The sequence below is a fragment of the Hyposmocoma kahamanoa genome, unplaced genomic scaffold, assembly GCF_003589595.1.
Source record: "Hyposmocoma kahamanoa isolate Upper Pololo Valley unplaced genomic scaffold, ASM358959v1 102, whole genome shotgun sequence".
NCBI classification, from domain to species: domain Eukaryota; kingdom Metazoa; phylum Arthropoda; class Insecta; order Lepidoptera; family Cosmopterigidae; genus Hyposmocoma; species Hyposmocoma kahamanoa.
In genome coordinates this window covers 12401043-12420853 of record NW_020653337.1, presented here as the reverse complement: position 1 = coordinate 12420853, position 19811 = coordinate 12401043, and the positions used below count along the sequence as shown (strand labels likewise).

The 19811-nt window shown below is 34.6% G+C and overlaps 3 protein-coding genes across 3 annotated transcripts in view; 1 reads left to right on the top strand and 2 right to left on the bottom strand.

Annotated features, from left to right (window-relative positions):
* Positions 1-90: 90 nt before the first annotated feature.
* Positions 91-2254, bottom strand: LOC113231685 (putative nuclease HARBI1). The gene is made up of 5 exons (XM_026466150.1): positions 2093-2254; positions 1779-1969; positions 1290-1422; positions 1077-1218; positions 91-512 (listed from the first exon to the last, which is right to left on the bottom strand). Exons 4-5 carry the CDS (start codon positions 1201-1203, stop codon positions 121-123), a joined length of 519 nt encoding a protein of 172 aa, XP_026321935.1. The 5' UTR covers positions 1204-1218; positions 1290-1422; positions 1779-1969; positions 2093-2254; the 3' UTR covers positions 91-120.
* Positions 2255-8814: 6560 nt separating this feature from the next.
* On the top strand, positions 8815-9824 carry LOC113236626 (enhancer of yellow 2 transcription factor-like). Its single transcript, XM_026472790.1, has 3 exons — positions 8815-8937; positions 9041-9128; positions 9505-9824. The coding sequence occupies exons 2-3, from the start codon at positions 9070-9072 to the stop codon at positions 9725-9727; spliced, it is 282 nt and encodes a 93-aa protein (XP_026328575.1). The 5' UTR covers positions 8815-8937; positions 9041-9069; the 3' UTR covers positions 9728-9824.
* Positions 9825-12958: 3134 nt separating this feature from the next.
* The window catches only part of LOC113234316 (multiple epidermal growth factor-like domains protein 8), a 23610-nt gene continuing 16757 nt past the window's right edge, over positions 12959-19811 (bottom strand). The window contains exons 19-22 of the mRNA XM_026469621.1: positions 17304-17551; positions 16384-17039; positions 15497-15660; positions 12959-13851 (exon numbers count right to left, since the gene is read on the bottom strand). Coding sequence (XP_026325406.1) covers positions 13731-13851; positions 15497-15660; positions 16384-17039; positions 17304-17551 — 1189 coding nt within the window. The 3' untranslated portion in view covers positions 12959-13730. The remainder of the gene's footprint in view (positions 13852-15496; positions 15661-16383; positions 17040-17303; positions 17552-19811) is intronic.

The following is a 19811-nucleotide window of genomic DNA, read 5'->3' as shown; positions in this document are numbered from 1 at the left end:
TCTTTTATTTATTTAATATTATTAAAACCTATACATTTCTTACAGCCTATTGCTGTGTTCTACAAATCAGTCTTCTTAAGTCTTCCAATTACCTCATAAAGTATCATATATTCCAACCACTCAAACACTGTAATAAATTCTCTCAGACAACTGCCTTCTAATTTCAATGCCGATATAGAAGTCATTGACATTATTATCAGGCATTTCAGTCACTTCATTCCCCATTGTCATTTGACCAGTGTTAATATAAGGTTCAGAATCTGGCAAACCAGCTGTCACACACAAATTATGTAAAACTGCACATGCATTAATTATTTTTGCTGCTCTCTGAGGAGTATAATGTAATGGACGTTTGTGCAAGCATTGCCATCTTCCTTTTAGTTTGCTAATGCATTTATCTATACAGGTTTTAGTGCGCCCATGGAAGTGATTGTACTGATATTCTGGGGTACCTTGAACAGCTTGTATCACTGGTGTCATAAGCCATGCTCGTTGTGGATATTTGTTGTCAGCTGGAAAAAGGCAACTAATATTCAGTAAAATTTAAATAAATTATTAAACTATAGTCTGTTCTGATCTATTTTGAACAAAAAGTAAACAAACCAGTTTGGCTAAAATTCTAAAGCAATCACTCAATAAATCGAACAAGTAACACTTTCATGTATATTTCGAAGATTTCGACTTGATATATCATCACTTTTTCCAACAATATTCATTTCAATAGCATCGTAAAATTGTATTTGAAAAATGGCAGTCCAAAAGTGAGCTTATTATTCATCTATACTTCTATGACTTGCCTATGGTTGCATAGTGCTGTTCGAAAAAAAACATTCAGTTAAATCAATAAAGTATAGATTATTAAATTGAACATTTCAATCGCAATCAAACGAGTATCTTAGTGTAAGGATGGATCGGGTCAGTGACTTGTTTGTTTACTTTCTGTTCAAAATGGATTGAAAAGAAGTATATAACATAACCAAAGTCATGTGTCAGTGAAAATTTGATTCATAGAATGTGATGAGATTATATTCTAATTTGGAATATGCAAGCAAGTATGACATAAAAGGGAACTGTACCAATTAGCCATCCAGGCTCTCCTTGTCTGTTTATATTTTCAATATATTGCCTTATATTCATCTTGTTCCAAATATAAGCATTATTGGATGCCCCTCCAAATCTACAGCATACTGCAATTATTTTCATGTCAGCATCACAAATCTATGAAAAAAAAAAATGGTAGAATATTCTCTGTTAAAGGTATAGAGCAATCAGAATTAGACCTTACTTACAAATTGCGCATTTATGGAATATTGTCCTTTTCTATCATAGAAAGCTTCCTCATCATCTCTAGGACAGACAATTTCAATATATGTTCCATCTAGACACCCTATTGTTTCTGGAAATTGGAATTTTCTATAGAAACTGAAAAACAAATTAAGTAATAAATGTGATTACATTAACATTACTTACTTACGACTGGAGACGGCGACATAGATATCTTTAATATAAAAAATACTAAGCAGTTTCTTCATATGTGCAAGCAATTTGTTTGAACTTATGAAACTTGTAAAAGTATCTATTATAGATAACTAATTATTACTGTACTTTTATATTTCTAATTATATATTTTCTTTAGTATCTCATTGGTTAACATTAGATTTTTAGTGATGTATACACCTGTAGTGACTTGGCACCTTGTATAGTGAACCTGTGTGTATTTTTTTTTAATATTGTTTTGTAACTATTTCAAAAGAGTAAAATAACTACATACTACCCACCCTTCCTTGACCTGATCTCTTAGTGAAACACTGGCTGGGAAAACTACCCAGTTGTCCAGCACCTCACTGAAACCTTCAATAATAATTCTGATAATTCTGCTTACAGATTTTTGTGATATGTTGATATTGAAATCTTTGCTAACCGATTTCTGGTGTGACCCACTGGCTAAGAACGATAAGGTGACAAGCACCTGGAAAAAATATGTTTTTTTATATAACCTAAATTATAAATGAATGATTTAAAACTACTCTGAGCACGTAATGTATTTTTTTTTGTTTGTTAACTAAACATGTATTGTTTTTGATGGATTTACCTTTAGAGGAAACGGTATGCCATTAGAACGCTGAGTCTTCGGTACAACAGGCTCCAATATTCTCAAGACTTGGTGAAACACCGCTCTATTTAAAGCACAATTTTTCAATAAATACGAATCCGGTAGATTAATACAATCTGACAAATCTCGTAGGGTTCTTCGGGCTATTCTTTCTCTGTAGGTATAACCTCTCATTAACTGTAATTTCAAAAAAATATTCATCTCTCACACAAGACCGTATCACGACCGTATTTCGTTCGTATCGCCTTTTTTTCCATCCTCTAAGGTATCGCCGTACTCTTTAGTATCGCCATTCACCATTAATTTTTCTTTTTTTTTTCTCTTATAGTTTGGCACTATGGCGTCCAGCCTTTGGCCATATGCAATTTCCACTGAGTTGCAAATTTTTGATAATTCTTCCAAATTGATATTTTCTTGCATTCTTGAGATTTCAGCGTAGCAGTTGTTGTTGTGGAACTTTGGTTGGGTTTATGGATATTAATATGAAATTAAAAACGGGGAAAGGAAATCGCGGAATAAAAATAAAAGCAAACGGAATTTTGGAAAGGTGATCAATAGGATAGGATAGGTAGTATATTTATAAGTAAATCTAACCAATGAAGGATGGAAATTATGAAAGGAAATGAGATGATAATAGCTGAAAATAATGATAATTGAATAAATAATAATTGTAAACGGAATAAATAATAGGGGTTTAAATATGAAATTGCCGATTTATTTTACTGGCCACTTTAAATTAAAATTAAACCTGTATGGTGTCCGATTTCAGAGTGAAACGTTTTTCACACGAAAAGTAAAACATGCTTAACTTAAAAAACATGATATTTGATTGTTCGACTTTCAATTGTTTTTACATTCAGCTTTTAACGTGAAGACAGATCAGCGAAAATCTGAGTACCTAATTTTCGAATACGAATTTCCACATGGAGTTAACGTAGCAGAAACTGTCAATGCTGTATTTGGAGAGGATACGGCATACGCAAATACGGCAAACGCCGGCAATACGGCAAATTACGACTTGAAGAAAGAACCACGAGGAAGACCAGTCACAAATGTAAATAACGTTGAATTGAAGGTAATGATGGAAGCCGATCCGTATCAAACTACCACGAAACGTCATGGTTTAATGTTAGCATACCCACAATATGACATATGGCGTTTGAATAATGACGACGGAAATCGCAGCAAAACAGCTTCACCGTTATTGCTCTATGATAACGCAACACCTCACACTGCTTGAGAAACAGTTTTACTACTACAAGACCTGCAGATATGAATTATCCATCATCCTACATATTCGTCGGACCTCGCCCCGACCGACTACCATTTTTTCCCGCAATTAGATTTTTTTTTGTATGGAAATAAAATTCCCAGGAAGCAGTACAAAAATCCCTTCACACAGCTGCGGAGTCCAGGTCTCCAGACTTCTATCGCAAAGGTTTAAATGACCTTCCGATTACATGGCAGAAATGTATAGACAACAAGGGAAAAAACTTTGATTAAACAAATATATTTAATCTTAAAAAAAATTGTTTTAATTTTTCAGTGCGAAACGGCAATTTCATACTTTAACCCCTAATATTATACGATAATAACAGAGGAATAGATGTTGGTAAAGGAATTTGTATAGAAATTATAGATTGAAAAAATGAAGCACGATCATATCTTGGACAGGAAAAGAAAAGGTGGTTCAGACTGCCAATGTCTTGTTCGCATTCGCACATTGAATCAGATATTATATTAAGTCTAGCAAGATGTTCAGTTGAGCAAGTATGTCCTAATCTCGTTCTTGTAATGATTGAAGTAATACGTTTCTCAAAATGTATACGCGAAAACCAGGGTTTGACAGGGATGTCGGACTGTATATCACGAAAATATCTGCCCGTAGCTTTACTGCTTGTTTCCCACACAGTTTGCCAAGATTCTTTAAGGTAAATAGCAGGTAGTGTAGCCAAGTCATGAGCAAAGTTTCTATATAAATCTACATCGCCGTTATTTATTGCATCTTTAGCTAAGATATCGGCTCTCTCGTTACCTCTAATATCACTGTGACTTGGTATCCACACAAATAATACAGAAAGACCCTTTGAATGGCACTTGTAAAGGGCTTCACGAATTTGACAAATAATTGGGAAAATGTTACCTGATTTAAAAGGGAATTTACATAATGACTGCAGAGCACTTTTACAATCAGAAAATATTATTGTTTTATGTAATTTTATTAAGAGAATGTATCCAACTGCCTTAAGAAGACCTACGCATTCACCAGTGAAAACGGATGTTTCAGGAGGAAGCTTTGTTTTTTGAATGATATTGTATTAAGAATGAAGAACACCCACTCCTACGGCCGAGTTATCTAGTTTAGAGGCATCAGTGAAAATATGGTTGTAGGAATGCCAATTCACATCTAAGTTAATGTTAAAGGAAGCGTTAGCAAAACGTCTATTAACTTCACTAAAATCAAAACAGACGTCAGGGGGCAAAATAAGGCATTCATAATTACTACCGTATAATGGGTGAGTGTTAAAACTATGAGTTGGAGCTTGTAATGTAAGATACTTTCTAAAACTATTTAACACTCACATATAAGGCAAGGAGTACTTTTGTCAGACCAATAACCAGGTGTATTTATTAGATTGTTTAATAGCTCAAGTTTTTGCAGCAAAGGGTGACGATTAAATTGGATAATGCGGAAAAAGAATTTATCAGCTAAAAACTGTCGACGAAGGGCAAGCGGAGGTTCAACGCACTCCACTTGCATCGCATTTATCGGACTTGATTTCATAGCACCGGTTATTATTCTGAGGGCCTTCGACTGAATCTTATCTAGCTTTTTAAGATTAGACAAGACACATGGCTCCAGCATAAAAGATCCATAGTCAATTATACTCCTAATCAGAGCATTATATAGCAGTTTTAAAGAGTACGAATGGCTGTCCCACCAGACCCCGCATAAACATCTAAGCATGTTAAGAACCTTTTCACATTTATTAACAACATAATCACAATGAGGAGATCCATTCATTTTACAATCAAAAAGAATACCAAGATATTTAACTTCGCCAACAACAGGGATTAGGTTATTATTAAAAGAAACATTTATTGCAGGATGAACTTTACGCCTTGAGAAAAACACAATGGAGCTTTTGCTAGCAGATAACTCCAGACCATTCGAATCTAACCAGCACTTTAACAATGTCAATTTATTTGATAGTACATTCACGGCTTGGTCACTTAGATTAGATTCAACATATAAAAGAACATCGTCAGCATATTGTAAAATAGAAACTCCATTACCTAAATACCTGTCTAAATCATGAGTGTATATGTTGTACAGTATGGGACTCAAAACAGATCCTTGCGGAAGACCTTTATTTATTGTCCTCTGTAAAGAATATTCATAATTTATAACATTAATAGTTCTATTGTTTAATAAATTTATAATGAAGTTAGATAATAATGGTGGAACCTTTAAACAATCTAATTTTGATTTTAAAATTCGAAAAAGAACATTATCATATGTCTAAAAAGGATGTACAAAAAAAAATGGAATGAAAAAAAAAGGATGGAAAGATGTACAATTCTACTTCAAGAGCATTATAAAACATAAATATTCTTTTTGGTAAAACTTGCCCATCAAAGGTCACAACTACAGTTTGGGAGGGTTTCCACGTAGTTTGATTGTCAACAGTCACCTTATAGTTTAAACGTCTTATCTTAACAATATCTCCACAACCAATAGGAACTGACATACTTTCTTTCACTTCTTCGGGGGTAAGGTCTGCAGGAACTCCACGAACTAGGCCCATTCTGGTAATGCTGAAGGTAGGTATAAAAGCTTTGTAATTGCTAGCTACCAAACTAGTGTCATTCAAGAAAAAATTAGCGCTCTGGAAGTCTGAGAAGGATAGGGAAACTCTGTTCCTGCCAATCTTTTTCACACTACCATTAATTATGTTTTTAAAACCATTCTTTTTAAGAAAATTGCCAAAGTGAACTGGGTGTATAGAGGTTCCGTCATTAAAGGAAGTGGTTAATCTTTGTACATGAACTACATACGGAGAGATATCTTGAAGCTCAAACAATCGGCGGCCTGGCAAATCCTGGTCTTTCTGGGTAGTATTAGTATTCGTAGAAGAGGTAGGTAAGGGAGCAGCAACAGGCTGAACCGGGGAAGATGATGGGGGCGTCAAGAAAACTTCTGTGGTACTGTTAAACTTGGTACCTACCGCAAATGTCGCTATCTGAACAACCACATCCATTATCTGATTGAGACTTATGCTTACGTTTTTTCTTATTGCAATGTTTGCAAATTTTACGCTGCCGAATACGTTTTCTTCCTTTTAGAGAGTTATCAGTATGGTCCGTGTCCATACTGGAATCATTGGAGGCAATAATCACGTTTCTACCAACTGAGGGGACTGTGCCCCCTGGATCAGGGGGCTCGTCGATTTTAGGCGAAAGGAAAAATGATAAAACTCACCAGATGACGATGACTATTTACACAAAAAACAATATATACAATCAAATAAATAGTATTTACACAAATACTACACTCCTGACCACCTAATTACAATTATTATTAAATATTCAATTTCTAAGCCGAAAAAATTAACCCGCCTAAATCGAGCTTTCCCGCGCTTTTTCCAACCGCCATAAATTAGAAAGATATAGTATAATTAGTATAGCGCATTGACGTCATACATATAGCGTATCGCACTTTTATTTTCTCTTATAGTTTGGCACTGTGGCGTCCAGCCTTTGGCCAAATGCAATTCCACTGAGTTTCCACAAAATTCCACAAATTTTTGGTAATTCTTCCAAATAAATATTTTCTTAGAGGATGGAAAAAAATAGTCTAAGCTATCGTAGGAATGGGCGTTACAAATCGTATATAATTATTGAAACTATATATTGGGCAATATCATTGACTTACAATTATATGGACGTCGGGTCCGCGCTAAAAAGTGTCCGCACTTGTAAGGCGCTAAAATCGTATACAGAGCGCGACACTCCGCTTTAGTCTTCATTTGTTCGACTGACAGCGCGATACTGTGATGACATTACAATTTAAATTTCGAATAGGTTGACTTGGGGGTTGACTCGAATAGGTTGATTTTTTTCGTAGTTTTTGTATTAGACCCGTCGTCCATTTATTTGTAAGTCAATGGGCAATATAGAATATCCGATATCGTATCTTAGAAACTAAATATCGATATTGCTCCGCATCGCGTATTTCTTTGTAGCGGTGCCGAATGAAGCCGAGCGATTACCGAGTGGATACCAACACGAAATCATATATTTTTCAAACTATATACCGATTGCTTCGTATCAGATTTTCACTGAGTGGATATCAACGCGAAACCATTTTTTGTGCGTCTTCGAAACTGTATACTAACATTAGCCCGCATTACACTTGTAAAACCATATCCAATAAATATATTATTTTAATTAATTTCGAAATTTGATTCCGAATATCAATAACGGCGATGTATCAACGCAAATTATAGTTTTAGAAAATAATAGTTTCGAAATCCGATTTCGAATATTGATATATAGTTTCGATACGATACTCAGAAAAAGCTATATTACCATTCCTAAGCTATCTGTCAAACAAATCTGAATAGTGAGGTGAGTAAAAATATCGATATATCAAAATATTGATTTTTTTCCATGAAATAATCGATATATATCGTTGATATTTTTAACTCGATTTGTCAGAGATCGATTTTTTTCGAGTATTATTTTCGATATGGATGCCAGACATGGTCACTTAACTAAACAACAATACAAAATCTTGTTGTTTGTCAGAATAGTATGGAAAGAAGTGTGATCAACATATAAGTGGATAAGGGATATTGTGGAATGGTACGCAAGAGACGGAAAAAGGAAGAAAGGGAAACCATACTTTAGATGCGAAGACGATTTTAAATATATTGTTGGAGGAGCATGGAGGCTAACAGTAAACGATAGGGAGAAATGGAAATCTCTGGAAGAGGCACATGTTTTAGGACAAGCTGACGGTACCGAGTCAACAAATTGAGTAATAACAAATAAGTAAAATATAATAAGTACGCATGGCATAAAATGTCTGTGTGTGTGTGTGTGTGTGTGTGTGTATGTGTGTGTGTGTGTGTTTGTTGTGTTTGTGTAGATATCTTAGTAAGTTATCAGCAATAAAGCCTATAAATAAATAAAATAAAGTCTTTTCGATATTTTTATCGTAGTCACTGCAAGTGCTTCATGAATATTTGAAAATAATACCAATACGTCTTAAAAAACTGATACTGCGGACTACTAGCGGTGGGCGGAGCTTGCTGGAGTCTCGCTTAACACAGAGGGTATCCTGCTCGGCATTGCGAGCATTATGAATGTTGTTGCAGTGTGTAAGCCACACACTGCAACAACATTCATAATACTGCAATACGCGGCGGAAGTGGACTGCAATGCAGGATAATGAATGGGCCCCTGTAAGCACTTGCTGTGGCTGAGCTAAAAAATATCGAAAATGATACGAGAAAAAATATGTCGATTTCTTACATATAGAGTTTAAAAATATCGATGATAAGTCTCGATTATTACATGATAAAATATCGATATTTTTCCCTCATCCGTACTTGAACGGATTGGATGGATCATAAAAAATTACCAAAGATAATTAATCTTTGGTATTAATTAATTTATTACGCTCAAATAGAATCTAAATAGTACGTTTTAGCTAAGGTGGAAGTGCTTTTTATTTGTTACTTAATCAATCGATAAAATTATATAGGGAAAGAAAAGTGTTATATTACACCCGTAAAAGGTGGAAGGTGAAATTGACGGTAAAATTCTAAAAGGACGCTGTGAAACATTATTTATTGTTTGTTTAGTAGCAATAGCATTTAATATTTGGTCTTTAACTTGGATGTTTTGTATTGTTTTCAGATCTTGATTCAGTAGGTTCTGAAGACACTATGATAGTCAACAATACTATAGCGCATCAGCGTTTAGTACTTACAGGAGATCGTGAGAGGTTTGTACTTATTATTACCTACTACAACAACCGCACATTTCTGACAGAATTTCCACTGGTTGCAGTATAAAAGCAACTTTTGTAATAAAGATGACGATACAAATTATTAGCAAACTGTGAAATTACACCATTTTACATGTTATCTTCTATGTTAAGCTTTTAAGTTCTATAATTCCTTTGTTTTGTTTAATGTATAAACATTTATTAGATAAAAAAAATGTAAGTCACTGGTTAAATACTTCCATTCAATTGTACAATTTTTGAAAGTATTTAGAGCTACATTCGTGTTCTAGTTTGTAAAACATCACACACATTGGTGTTTTTATGTTAATGTAGAGTAGTCAGTTCACAACAAATTATAATTATTTGTCCACAGATTCAAAGAACTTTTACGGAGACGTTTAATAGAATGTGGGTGGAGAGACCAAGTCCGAATGCTTGTTCGTGATTTTGTAAAGGAAAATGACAGTAGCAATGTAACTTTAGATATGTTGATCACTAAGGTCACACCACGGGCACGGGCACTAGTTCCTGACACTGTCAAGAAAGAGCTATTGCAGAAAATTAAAACTCATCTTCTCACACAAAAGGATCAGTAAATCTGTATCATATTCTGGTCATTAATCTCATACATTTCTAGGTTGCATTTAAATATATTTAAGTTTGCCTTTATTTGAAGAAATAAAAATCTAGTGCTACAACCAACAGTATATTTCATTTATAAACATTTACACATTTAGATTAAACAAAAATATATATTGCTTATACGTAATACTGCCACAGATCCCATAAATGTAGTCATGAAAAGTGAATGTCATGCAATAGAGCTTTATGCTGATATTTTTTTTAGCGGACTGGTAGCATGGACTCAAGATATACATAACACAACAGTTAATTGAAATGAGTGAAGCTTAGTAAAATATCCTGTTTACATTTTATATTGATACTTATTTGACATATTAGTACCTAGTCCTAAAAGAAACATCAATTGAATTTATATTAATCCACAGCTAGGGCAGGATCTTAAAAATAGTCCACTCATTGGGAGAATTTAAAATATTTTACAGTTTGTAGTGAAATATATAGCAGATTTTACGCTATAAATGGCTCATATAAGATTATATATGGTTTGTTTACAATACTGAATTTATTGTACTAAGTGGTATGCTCTAACAATATGTAGTTGAAATTTAAAAAATACATAGAACATTGTAATTGTACATCCACAGGTGAAAGACGAGTTAGTAGACTAAAATTAAAAGTGAATTAAAAATCATAAAATAAATTGAGTCAACAGGAACAGCACCTGCTGTTGAGCTTAATTTTCTATTAAATTATCTTGAGCAAATGAATTCTCATTTGAGAAGAAAAAAAATCGTAAATAAGATTCATTAAAAATATTCCTCTGAATAAAATTTACAATAAATGCATTTATAAAATATGTTGCCACACCATAAAATTTTTTGGAGACAATTAATAAAAGAGAATAGAAAACAAGACGGTATCAGACACCCATGATAGGGTTCCGTAGCTGATTTGGATTAATCCCATAATGTTTACATAACAACCTGTTTATTATCAAGAGTTAAAAATCATAAGTATTTCAGTGCGAGCATAATAGAGCACAAATTGGATCGTAATACAGTAAAATTTGCAATATGCATTGTTCTATTACTGGTATAGAAACCATTCGCTGGTACATTTTTTATTTTTACCATATTGTGTTGAATTTTATTCGCGCGTTGAAACGCGTCACTGCAGAAGGATGTCATTTAGCTAAAGCTTAGCAGACGCCACCGTCGTACCCGTGATATTATTTCAATTTGTATTATATTTTCTGTTCTATTTTAAATGGTTAACTCTTTTGATCCTTATTCAAAAGGAGACATCTTGTGAATAGAAAGTAGTAACTTACTTTTTCTTGACTTTACCGCTCATAGCCTTCAGGCTGATCTCAGGTAAAACAAGGCAAAGTAAACTTTGTTTTGTATGAAATTAGTTAAAATTGAAAAATGTTAGTACCTATATTATAAAAATACAATTTCAAGGAAATTTTGTTACAGTCTGTTATATTTTTTTTATTGAAAAAATTACATAAGTTATAGGTACCCGTACTTTCAAAATTTAATTAAAGACAGTTAATTATTATGAAAATAACTGACAGCGAACATCTCGAGACTAGAGCGCTTAACATACACGGAACCCAGGATCCATATTAGACATATTTTTTTTAACTTTAATGTAATCCACACGTCATATTTCATTAAAATATATATAGTATAAATAGACGGGTAAGGGCTGTGTCATACAGACAGAAGTGACGAAATTGTGTGGATTCTTAGTTAACTACAGAATTTAAAAAGAGGATTAGGAACAAACAAGTAATATTAGTATTTATTGATCTCAACTATGCAAAAAGGTAATTATATCTTTTCAATGATTAGCACAATCTGTATCAAAGAAACCCGCTTCGCTTGCAATGCAAAAAGACAATTAATAAATTGTGTTAAGAGAATTGTATCAACTTAAGTATTGATTTAAGACGTACATAAGTTTATTGCAAGTTGGACATTAGTCTGTTGTATGTATGTCCCACTTTTTCAATTAAAATTTATTTAGGTAAATAATATCAAAACATAACACCTTTCGACCAGGACGCCTTTGTCGGAAATAGTGGAACTATAATACAATTTAAAGTAAAACTTAATTTACACGAAACAAAATTACTGTATTTGTGTGGATTTATCTCATTTGCATTTTGTATAGAAATCATAAGTATAATATATCAGTATTAATAATTAATACGTGTATTTTAGAGTACAATAATATTGTTTACATCTCTCAAACCAAAGTGTTCTTAATACAGGTTACTTCATCGCGTCATAGATAAACTCACGGGCAATTTTTTAAATTAATGCCTAAAAATGAAATTTGTTAGGTGTTATAACTTACAATATATGTATATCACGCTCTTACCTCATAAGTTCATAACTGATGAGGTAATTCATTAGTCAAGATATTTCAAACTATACGTTCCGTTTGTTTTTTGCCCGTGAGTGTATCTTATTCAGCTTTTTATTCAAATGTACTGCACCTCATTATTCCATAAAGTCCCTTAACAAATGTACAGAAATACGAGAATATTTTTGACATAAAAATTACTAACACCAATTCATCTATATCTCAATTACGTACGTAAATAATAATAAGGCTTCAATTAAAAGAGAATAAATAAATGCATCCTAATAAATGAGAAAATTCAAATTGAATTAATGAGCAATTAATTTTTCTTAGTATAACATACTTAAAGCTTTTTGACACCTGATCTAAGTTTGATTACATAATAACTACTACATATGTACAAAGATATACAATTGGAATGTAATTTGGACTGATTTATACCTGTGCTTAAACAGGTATAATTGATTATGTATAATTTTATTTTTAATATAATTATATATCAGTACTCTCTTAAAAATAATAACTAATTAATAGTCTCAATACTTAAAAATCTACCATGTAACATTACATGTCGAGTAATTGATCAATCCATTTACACAATACTGTTGATTATGAGCAATTCAGTTTTATATAATAAGACATAGTTTGACACTTGGTCACGAGACCTTTCATAGTTCAGTTTATTGCCCCTAGACTGCGATTCGTATTTTTTTTGTAAATATTATTTTGCTTAATCAGCGAAAAATAATGTTATATACGTTGAAATGCAACAATATCTACAGCTGCCAATGAGATAAGGTAAAGTACTAAATTTTATATAAGAAATACATAGTAATCACATCTTGTAGAGATTCATACATTACTTAGGGATAACTATAATTCGATTAGCACAGAAATATATAAGATTCATAGTATGTACTTGTATCAGAGAGAAAAAGTAAAAAATGACATGGATATAATTATTTCTAAATTAGTAACACGACATCACGACATACAATAAAATTTTACCAACACATATTATAAAATTTGGAAATAATCAACGTAACAGCTTCTGCTACTATTGGCTATTCACAACCCACGCAAAATTTTTGCGCTCAATTTTGATTCCTTTGGCTCTTTACATACACGCGATTGTCAGACACAACACAACAAATTCAGAAGATAAATACGTACATAAATAAACAGCTGCAATGTTATAACGGACCCGACACATTGTATAAGTGGAGACCAATTCACCACAATAAAACAAAATAGACATAAAAAATAACAACAGATTGCCTACAACTAAAGTAGTAATTACTTATAGTTACATTAACATGGCTGAGCACAGCTCGCACGGGGAAGAACATTTCAAAATATGCACTGAAAATAAATCGACTTTTTTCGATAGGACATCTAGCTACAACGAAAAACTTAAAATTTCTCACTATTTTGATCTTACGTATATAAGCTGTACTGTGGCCTATTTCTACATCTGGCACGAGCGATTCGAGCATTTTACTTCTTCCTCCCGAGAGTCCGATCGGCTCATAAGGGACACACACTACAGGAAATTCACAATAAGTTTCTAGGATTTTTCCGTTTCTTAGGTCATGCTCCGTCGCCTTAGACTAGTCTCGGCGGTGGGAGGCGGCGCAGAGGCTAGGAGAGAGGCGCGGGCGCGGCACGGCGTGGGCGCCCGCGGCCGGACGGCGCGCGCGATACCTGAACCAGCGACGACGCCAGCGCAAGCCTCACTGGCGCACGCTGTCCGCCAGGCAGCCTGACAGGATTACGTTCAGTAAGTAAAGAAGTAAAAATCGCACAAATCTGACTGAGGTCTTAAATTCGTACCATTAATAATAATAATAATAATAACAACGCACACACTCGACATAGCCCCGCACTAGGGAAACCCTATGTCGCGGGTGCAATGGACACACACATAGACAACCACAAATTACACCCAAACTCACGAGAGAAATACATGTAGGCCATAAAAATATTTCGCCCGGCCCGGGAATCGAACCTGGGACCTCTGCGTGGCAGTCCGGCATGGTAACCGTTCGGCCACAGAGGCAGTTTAAAAATTTTACATTTTTACATTGGTACTAATATATAATAAAGCCACAAGTGATAGAGCGTATAAAATGTGTTTTATATTTATAACATGACAGTTATAAAAATAATACGAACTACATGAAACAAATTGTGTATATGTGAAATTTTATAACTTCTATTTAAGTTTAAAAGTTATTGATTAATTTCGTGCTTTAAACGTCTTCCCTGAAAATTGTCATTTTGTAGATGTGGCCTTATAGATCAAGGCAAGCTTGCGAATTGTATTGAGTAGAAGATAGTTTTGTTTGAACTTTCATGTAAATGTACCAGTTCCATAGACCATGTAAAAAAAGATAGAGGTTTCGTTAACATTGCAAAAAAAATTCTTAACATTTGCTCGTAAATGAATTGAATGAATATATTGAATAATTTTGGCTAATTTGACTATAATACCCAAAATAAAACCCACGGGCCTTTTTTCTTTCCATTACAGGCATGGTCGGTAAGGAGTTTTTTTATTTGTAGCACATTCTTCCTTACATAGGTCGGGGTTCAAGTTCAAGCAAGGAGGTTTCTTAAGTTCAAAATTAAAACATTAACTTAAAATGTTATCAAAACAGAAATTTCATTGCAATTCAGCCACATATTACTTAAATACTTGATTATTAAGAATTTCTTATAACTGATTGTAATTATTTTCCGTAGGTGTAAAAATTTCGTAATTTTTTTTTACAATCCATCATGGCTGTATGCGTGTTTGCTTTTTACAACATCTTAGGTAGAGTTGTATTATGCATGGAAGAATTAAAAAAAAAGCAAAAACCCGCCATTTGTCAAATCCATAATTGTTGTGAACCATATTTATATTGTATTTACTTCCTCGCAAATGTGATGAAAAACATTGTATGTATCCCGGACGGTAATAAAATACAAAACTGGAGTTATTAACGCCCACAGCCTTTGACTTCGGGCTTCTAATAGACCCTTGTTAGCAATTTCATATTTACCGTCCTTAATACACAATTTACTCTGAGCTATAGAGCTCGTTGTGTTGTGTTGTGTTGTACTGTCACCTTACCTATTTCTTCCGCCAAACAGTAATGTTAGCATTACTGTGTTCCGCTTTTGAAGGGTAAGGGTACTGGTGAAATTACAGGCACTTGGGACTTGTCAACTTATGTCTCAGGGTGATGGGCGCAGTGGCAGTGCCCCTCAGCTCTTTGCGATTTAAAGCTCTGAGTGGCACTGCAACTGTTATGGACAGGCGTGTAGCTTACTATCAGGCGCACGACCCGTTCGTCCCGTCACTTGATATTATTTAAAAAAAAGTACTATTGCATCATATTGGGAAATGGGGCATTAATTACCTGACGAGCACGGATGTGACGGCGGCGCGGCCGTCGCCTGTGGGTTCGATGGCGATGGGGCGAAGATCGGGCGCGCGACGCCGACGCGCCCCACCTGTTGACGTCACGCTTCCGTTCAGCAGCACCGTTACCGCTGCAAAAGGCCGCTTCGCCATGTGCAGCATCTAAATATTGCAAGCCTCGATTATTTTCAATATGTAATCAAGGATATTGGGCAGTTCAAAAAAAAAAGCTAAATGATAGACGCCAATAGACAGATCTTGGTAACGACACGGGAGGACATGAAGAAAATATTTTCTGTACTCATTGACTTACGTATTTTTCTAATAGGGCTGACATGTTCTATAATTATCAATGCGCTTAAATAAATAGTTAAAAATAATAATTATAAAAAAAATATTTTCCGTCTGTTAGCTTATTACATCGAGTATATGCTTATTATTATTATTATTATTATTACATAGTATTATTTGTTTATAATATAGACATATCACTTCCTTATATAGCAAACTAGCCTATATAGTAACACCTCAATTACACCTGACACACAATACCTAGAGACACAAATGTGTCGTTCATTGTATAAGTGAATTATGTCCTTGTAACTAAATTTTGAAATAATGAGCTTTTGTAATAATGTGTAGTAACTAGAAATTTTAGTTCTCTGAGAAAACTAGTAATGCCATCTATGGGATGTTAGTGCAATTATTGGTGTTGCTTCACTTTTATAATGAAAGATATGACTAAATGTGTTTTTTACTTTTGAGTAAAAAAAAATGTGTTTTAAAATATGCACTTACACCACTTTTATAATGATCGACACAAATACGCATATAACAGTGAACATCATGCACATTGCATTGGTGATAAATCGCAATGCGACTCACCTCCACTACGTGTCTTCTTCTAGCCCGTCTCACATCCGCCGCCTGTTTGGCCTTCCAAGCTACGACACACGCGGCCAGGAACAGGAAAAAGCAGGAGAAAAACACGGAAAAAAACACAAACAAATCAATGTGGAGCTGGTCCTGGCGGAAGAAGACAATACCGAAGCTTGCAGCGCCGTCTTCAGAGGCGCGCGCGCGAATTATTATGTAGAACTTAGTGTGCGTCAGGTCATGAATCGTATTTGGAAGAGTAAGCACTAGGCGGTTATGTAGATTTCTCACACGGAGCAGTATATTTTTTCTATCAACAGTGACATATGTTGCCAAGTCTTTAGCCGCATAATCGGCGAGCGTGTATTCCGTCTTATCGTAGTACCACGACAGTTGCGGCTTTTCGGCCACGTGGTCGTCAAACGAGGGCATTTTTCGGAACGGTTCATGTTTATAATAAGTTGGATCTAGTTCTACGGCATGCGAACCCGTACTGGAGTTGACAGAGACAACAAATGAGCTATCGTTCGGGCTCAAATATAAATCGACTGCACCCTGGGTGACATCGACGATGACTCGTATGTCTACGTTCATGTATCTAGGATTCACAGCCACAAACACGGTTTGACCGGGGTACAGAGGACGCGGCTTGATTTTGCATTCATCTGAAAACAGAAAAATTAACAGTATGTAAAGGGGTTCGAATCCTTTGGCCTACCTTGCTCGCAATTTTGATATATTTTTAAATTGAACCTTTTGTAAAGTGACAGCTATATTATATCCTGCCAAGATATTAGCTATCAGGGTTGTGTAACAGAATAAAAACTATATAACTATATCTAAACGGCCGACAGGAGCTAGCTCCTCCATAGTAAAAAAATATCAAACTGCTTCAAGATTCACTGTTATTAATTGAGTAGTGTACCCACCAATAGACTTGCCATCGAAGCAGAGTTTGTTTTCAATATTGATGGTCTTATAGCACTGATGCCCGTTACGCGGATCGCCCATATAGAGGTCGCGACACTTGACGCACTGATAGCGCCAGCACTCCTGTGCGGAATTTTTGCTCGAGCTGGAGGTCTGGCACGAAACGTCGCTTTCGGTGTTGTTGCCACAGTTGCACTTTTCTCCTGTCACCGGGTCGCAGATGTCGCCGTGGCCGTGACACTCACATCTGAAATGTTAGATTAGAAAACACAAATGCGTGAAGCACCCTAGTGAATTAAAATATTTATATCGAGTTCTTAGATTTTCGCGATTGTTACACATAGGAAATGAAACTATTTTTCCGGATGTAAATCGCGTATATTTGTTTTTTCAAACAAACCCACGTTTCGGGCCCTTTACAGGTCCCATGGTCACGGTTGACTGAGGTGGTACAGTCTTCAACCAGTTATGTTTAATATTGATGCAAACCACCCTATTTTTTCACTATACTTACAATAGTTAGTAATTAAATACCTTATTTTTAATTTTACAAAGAAAACACTCCAATTTACGCTACATTAAGTTTTACAAATTATTTTATTGAATGAATTTTTATTAAGTTTAATTTATTATTAATTATTAATAGAAATTAGAATAAACTAAAACATATTAATTAGAACTGCAGTCTTATGTCTGTTTGGGATTTTTCATTAGAGGAAATACTGGATCCCAAACTACTGGTACGGAGAAACCGTCTTCCCTGTTGAAATTAGGATGTTTTTTAATTTCAATGGCCTATCGCAGCATCCTGGGTAGATAACGGACTTCTTTTGCAAGGACCTGGGGTTTGTTAAACTTCATTGAATGTGTAGGTTTATCCATGACATGCTCGCAGATTGCAGACTGTGCATCCTACAGGACGCAGGAGTTTACAAGGTTGACTGTGAGTGCGGTCTCTCTTATATTGGACAAACAAAGCGAAGTATTTGTACCCGCGTCAAAGAACATATACCTGATGTCAAACACCGTCGCGTAAACAAGTCTGCACTCTGCGAGCATGTCATGGATAAACCTACACATTCAATGAAGTTTAACAAACCCCAGGTCCAAAAGAAGTCCGTTATCTACCCAGGATGCTGCGAGAGGCCATTGAAATTAAAAAACATCCTAATTTCAACAGGGAAGATGGTTTCTCCGTACCTCCAGTTTGGGATCCAGTATTTCCTCTAATGAAAAAGCCCAAACAGACATAAGACTGCAGTACTAATTAATATCTTTTAGTTTATTCTAATTTCTATTAATAATTAATAATAAATTAAACTTAATAAAAATTCATTCAATAAAATAATTTGTACAACTTAATGTAGCGTAAATTGGAATGTTTTATTTCTAAAATTTAAAAATAAGTTATTTAATTAATAACTATTGTAACTATAGTGAAAAAATAGGGTGGTTTGCATCAATATTAGACATAACTGGTTGAAGACTGTACGACCTCAGTCAACCGTGACCTTGGGACCTGTAAAGGGCCCGAAACGTCGGCTTGTTTGAAAAAACAAATATACGCGATTTAAATCCGGAAAAATAGTTTCATTTCCTTAAAATATTTATATTTCACTTTTGTTTAGTGTTATGATATTGTAGCAAAAAGATACAATTTGAATTTGAAAAGTTCGCAAAATTCCTTGTAGACGAAATGATTGATTACAAACACAGGCATTTTTTTGCACAGGCAAGTAATAAAATATACTAAAAAGATTTTACATGAACGATCAATATGAAAGGAAGGATATGAAACTGGGCCATTAGTATAATTAACATGCCAAAATCACCAAAAGTGCAACTAATTCTAATTAGTCTCATTAAAGTTCTAGCTTAGAGTTGTCTATTTTGGAGGTGTTTATTGGTAGTGTAAGTGAGACGGAGATAGACAGCTTCAGTGTTTATTATTTGCGTTTTGCACTATCTACTTAAAACAATAAGAGACAATCTTGTTTGAACTACGTATGACCTTTAAGTTTTTGATTCTGGAATTACTCGACGTGACGAATCGGCGACGCTTTTTTACGAGTGTTTCTTACGAAAACCCGTACCTAATTCGTCCCTAATGGACTTACCAAATACGGTTTTTCAATCGCTTAAACGTATGTGGTAGCTGGAAAGGCGTATCTAATTCGTCACTTTGAGGGGACAACTGTGTACGGTATTTCAGTTATTTAGACCCTTAGAAAAGCGTACCGAATTCGTCTCTCCTTGGGGGACGTACTGTATACGGGCAGCCATATACGCGGCCAGGGAAGATATATGTGGAAACCATTGAAGTTTACTATCTAAGGTCACTCCCAAGAAGACTGCTTTATTAACAAGGTCTAACTTTTCTCCGTTTATTTCTGTGCTTGGACTAGTCGATTTTACGTGAAATAATTCAAATTTACCACATTTTCACTTCTTAGCATCAAGCAATAAACTACCTTAGAGAGGGTATCTTTAATATGGTCATAGGTAAT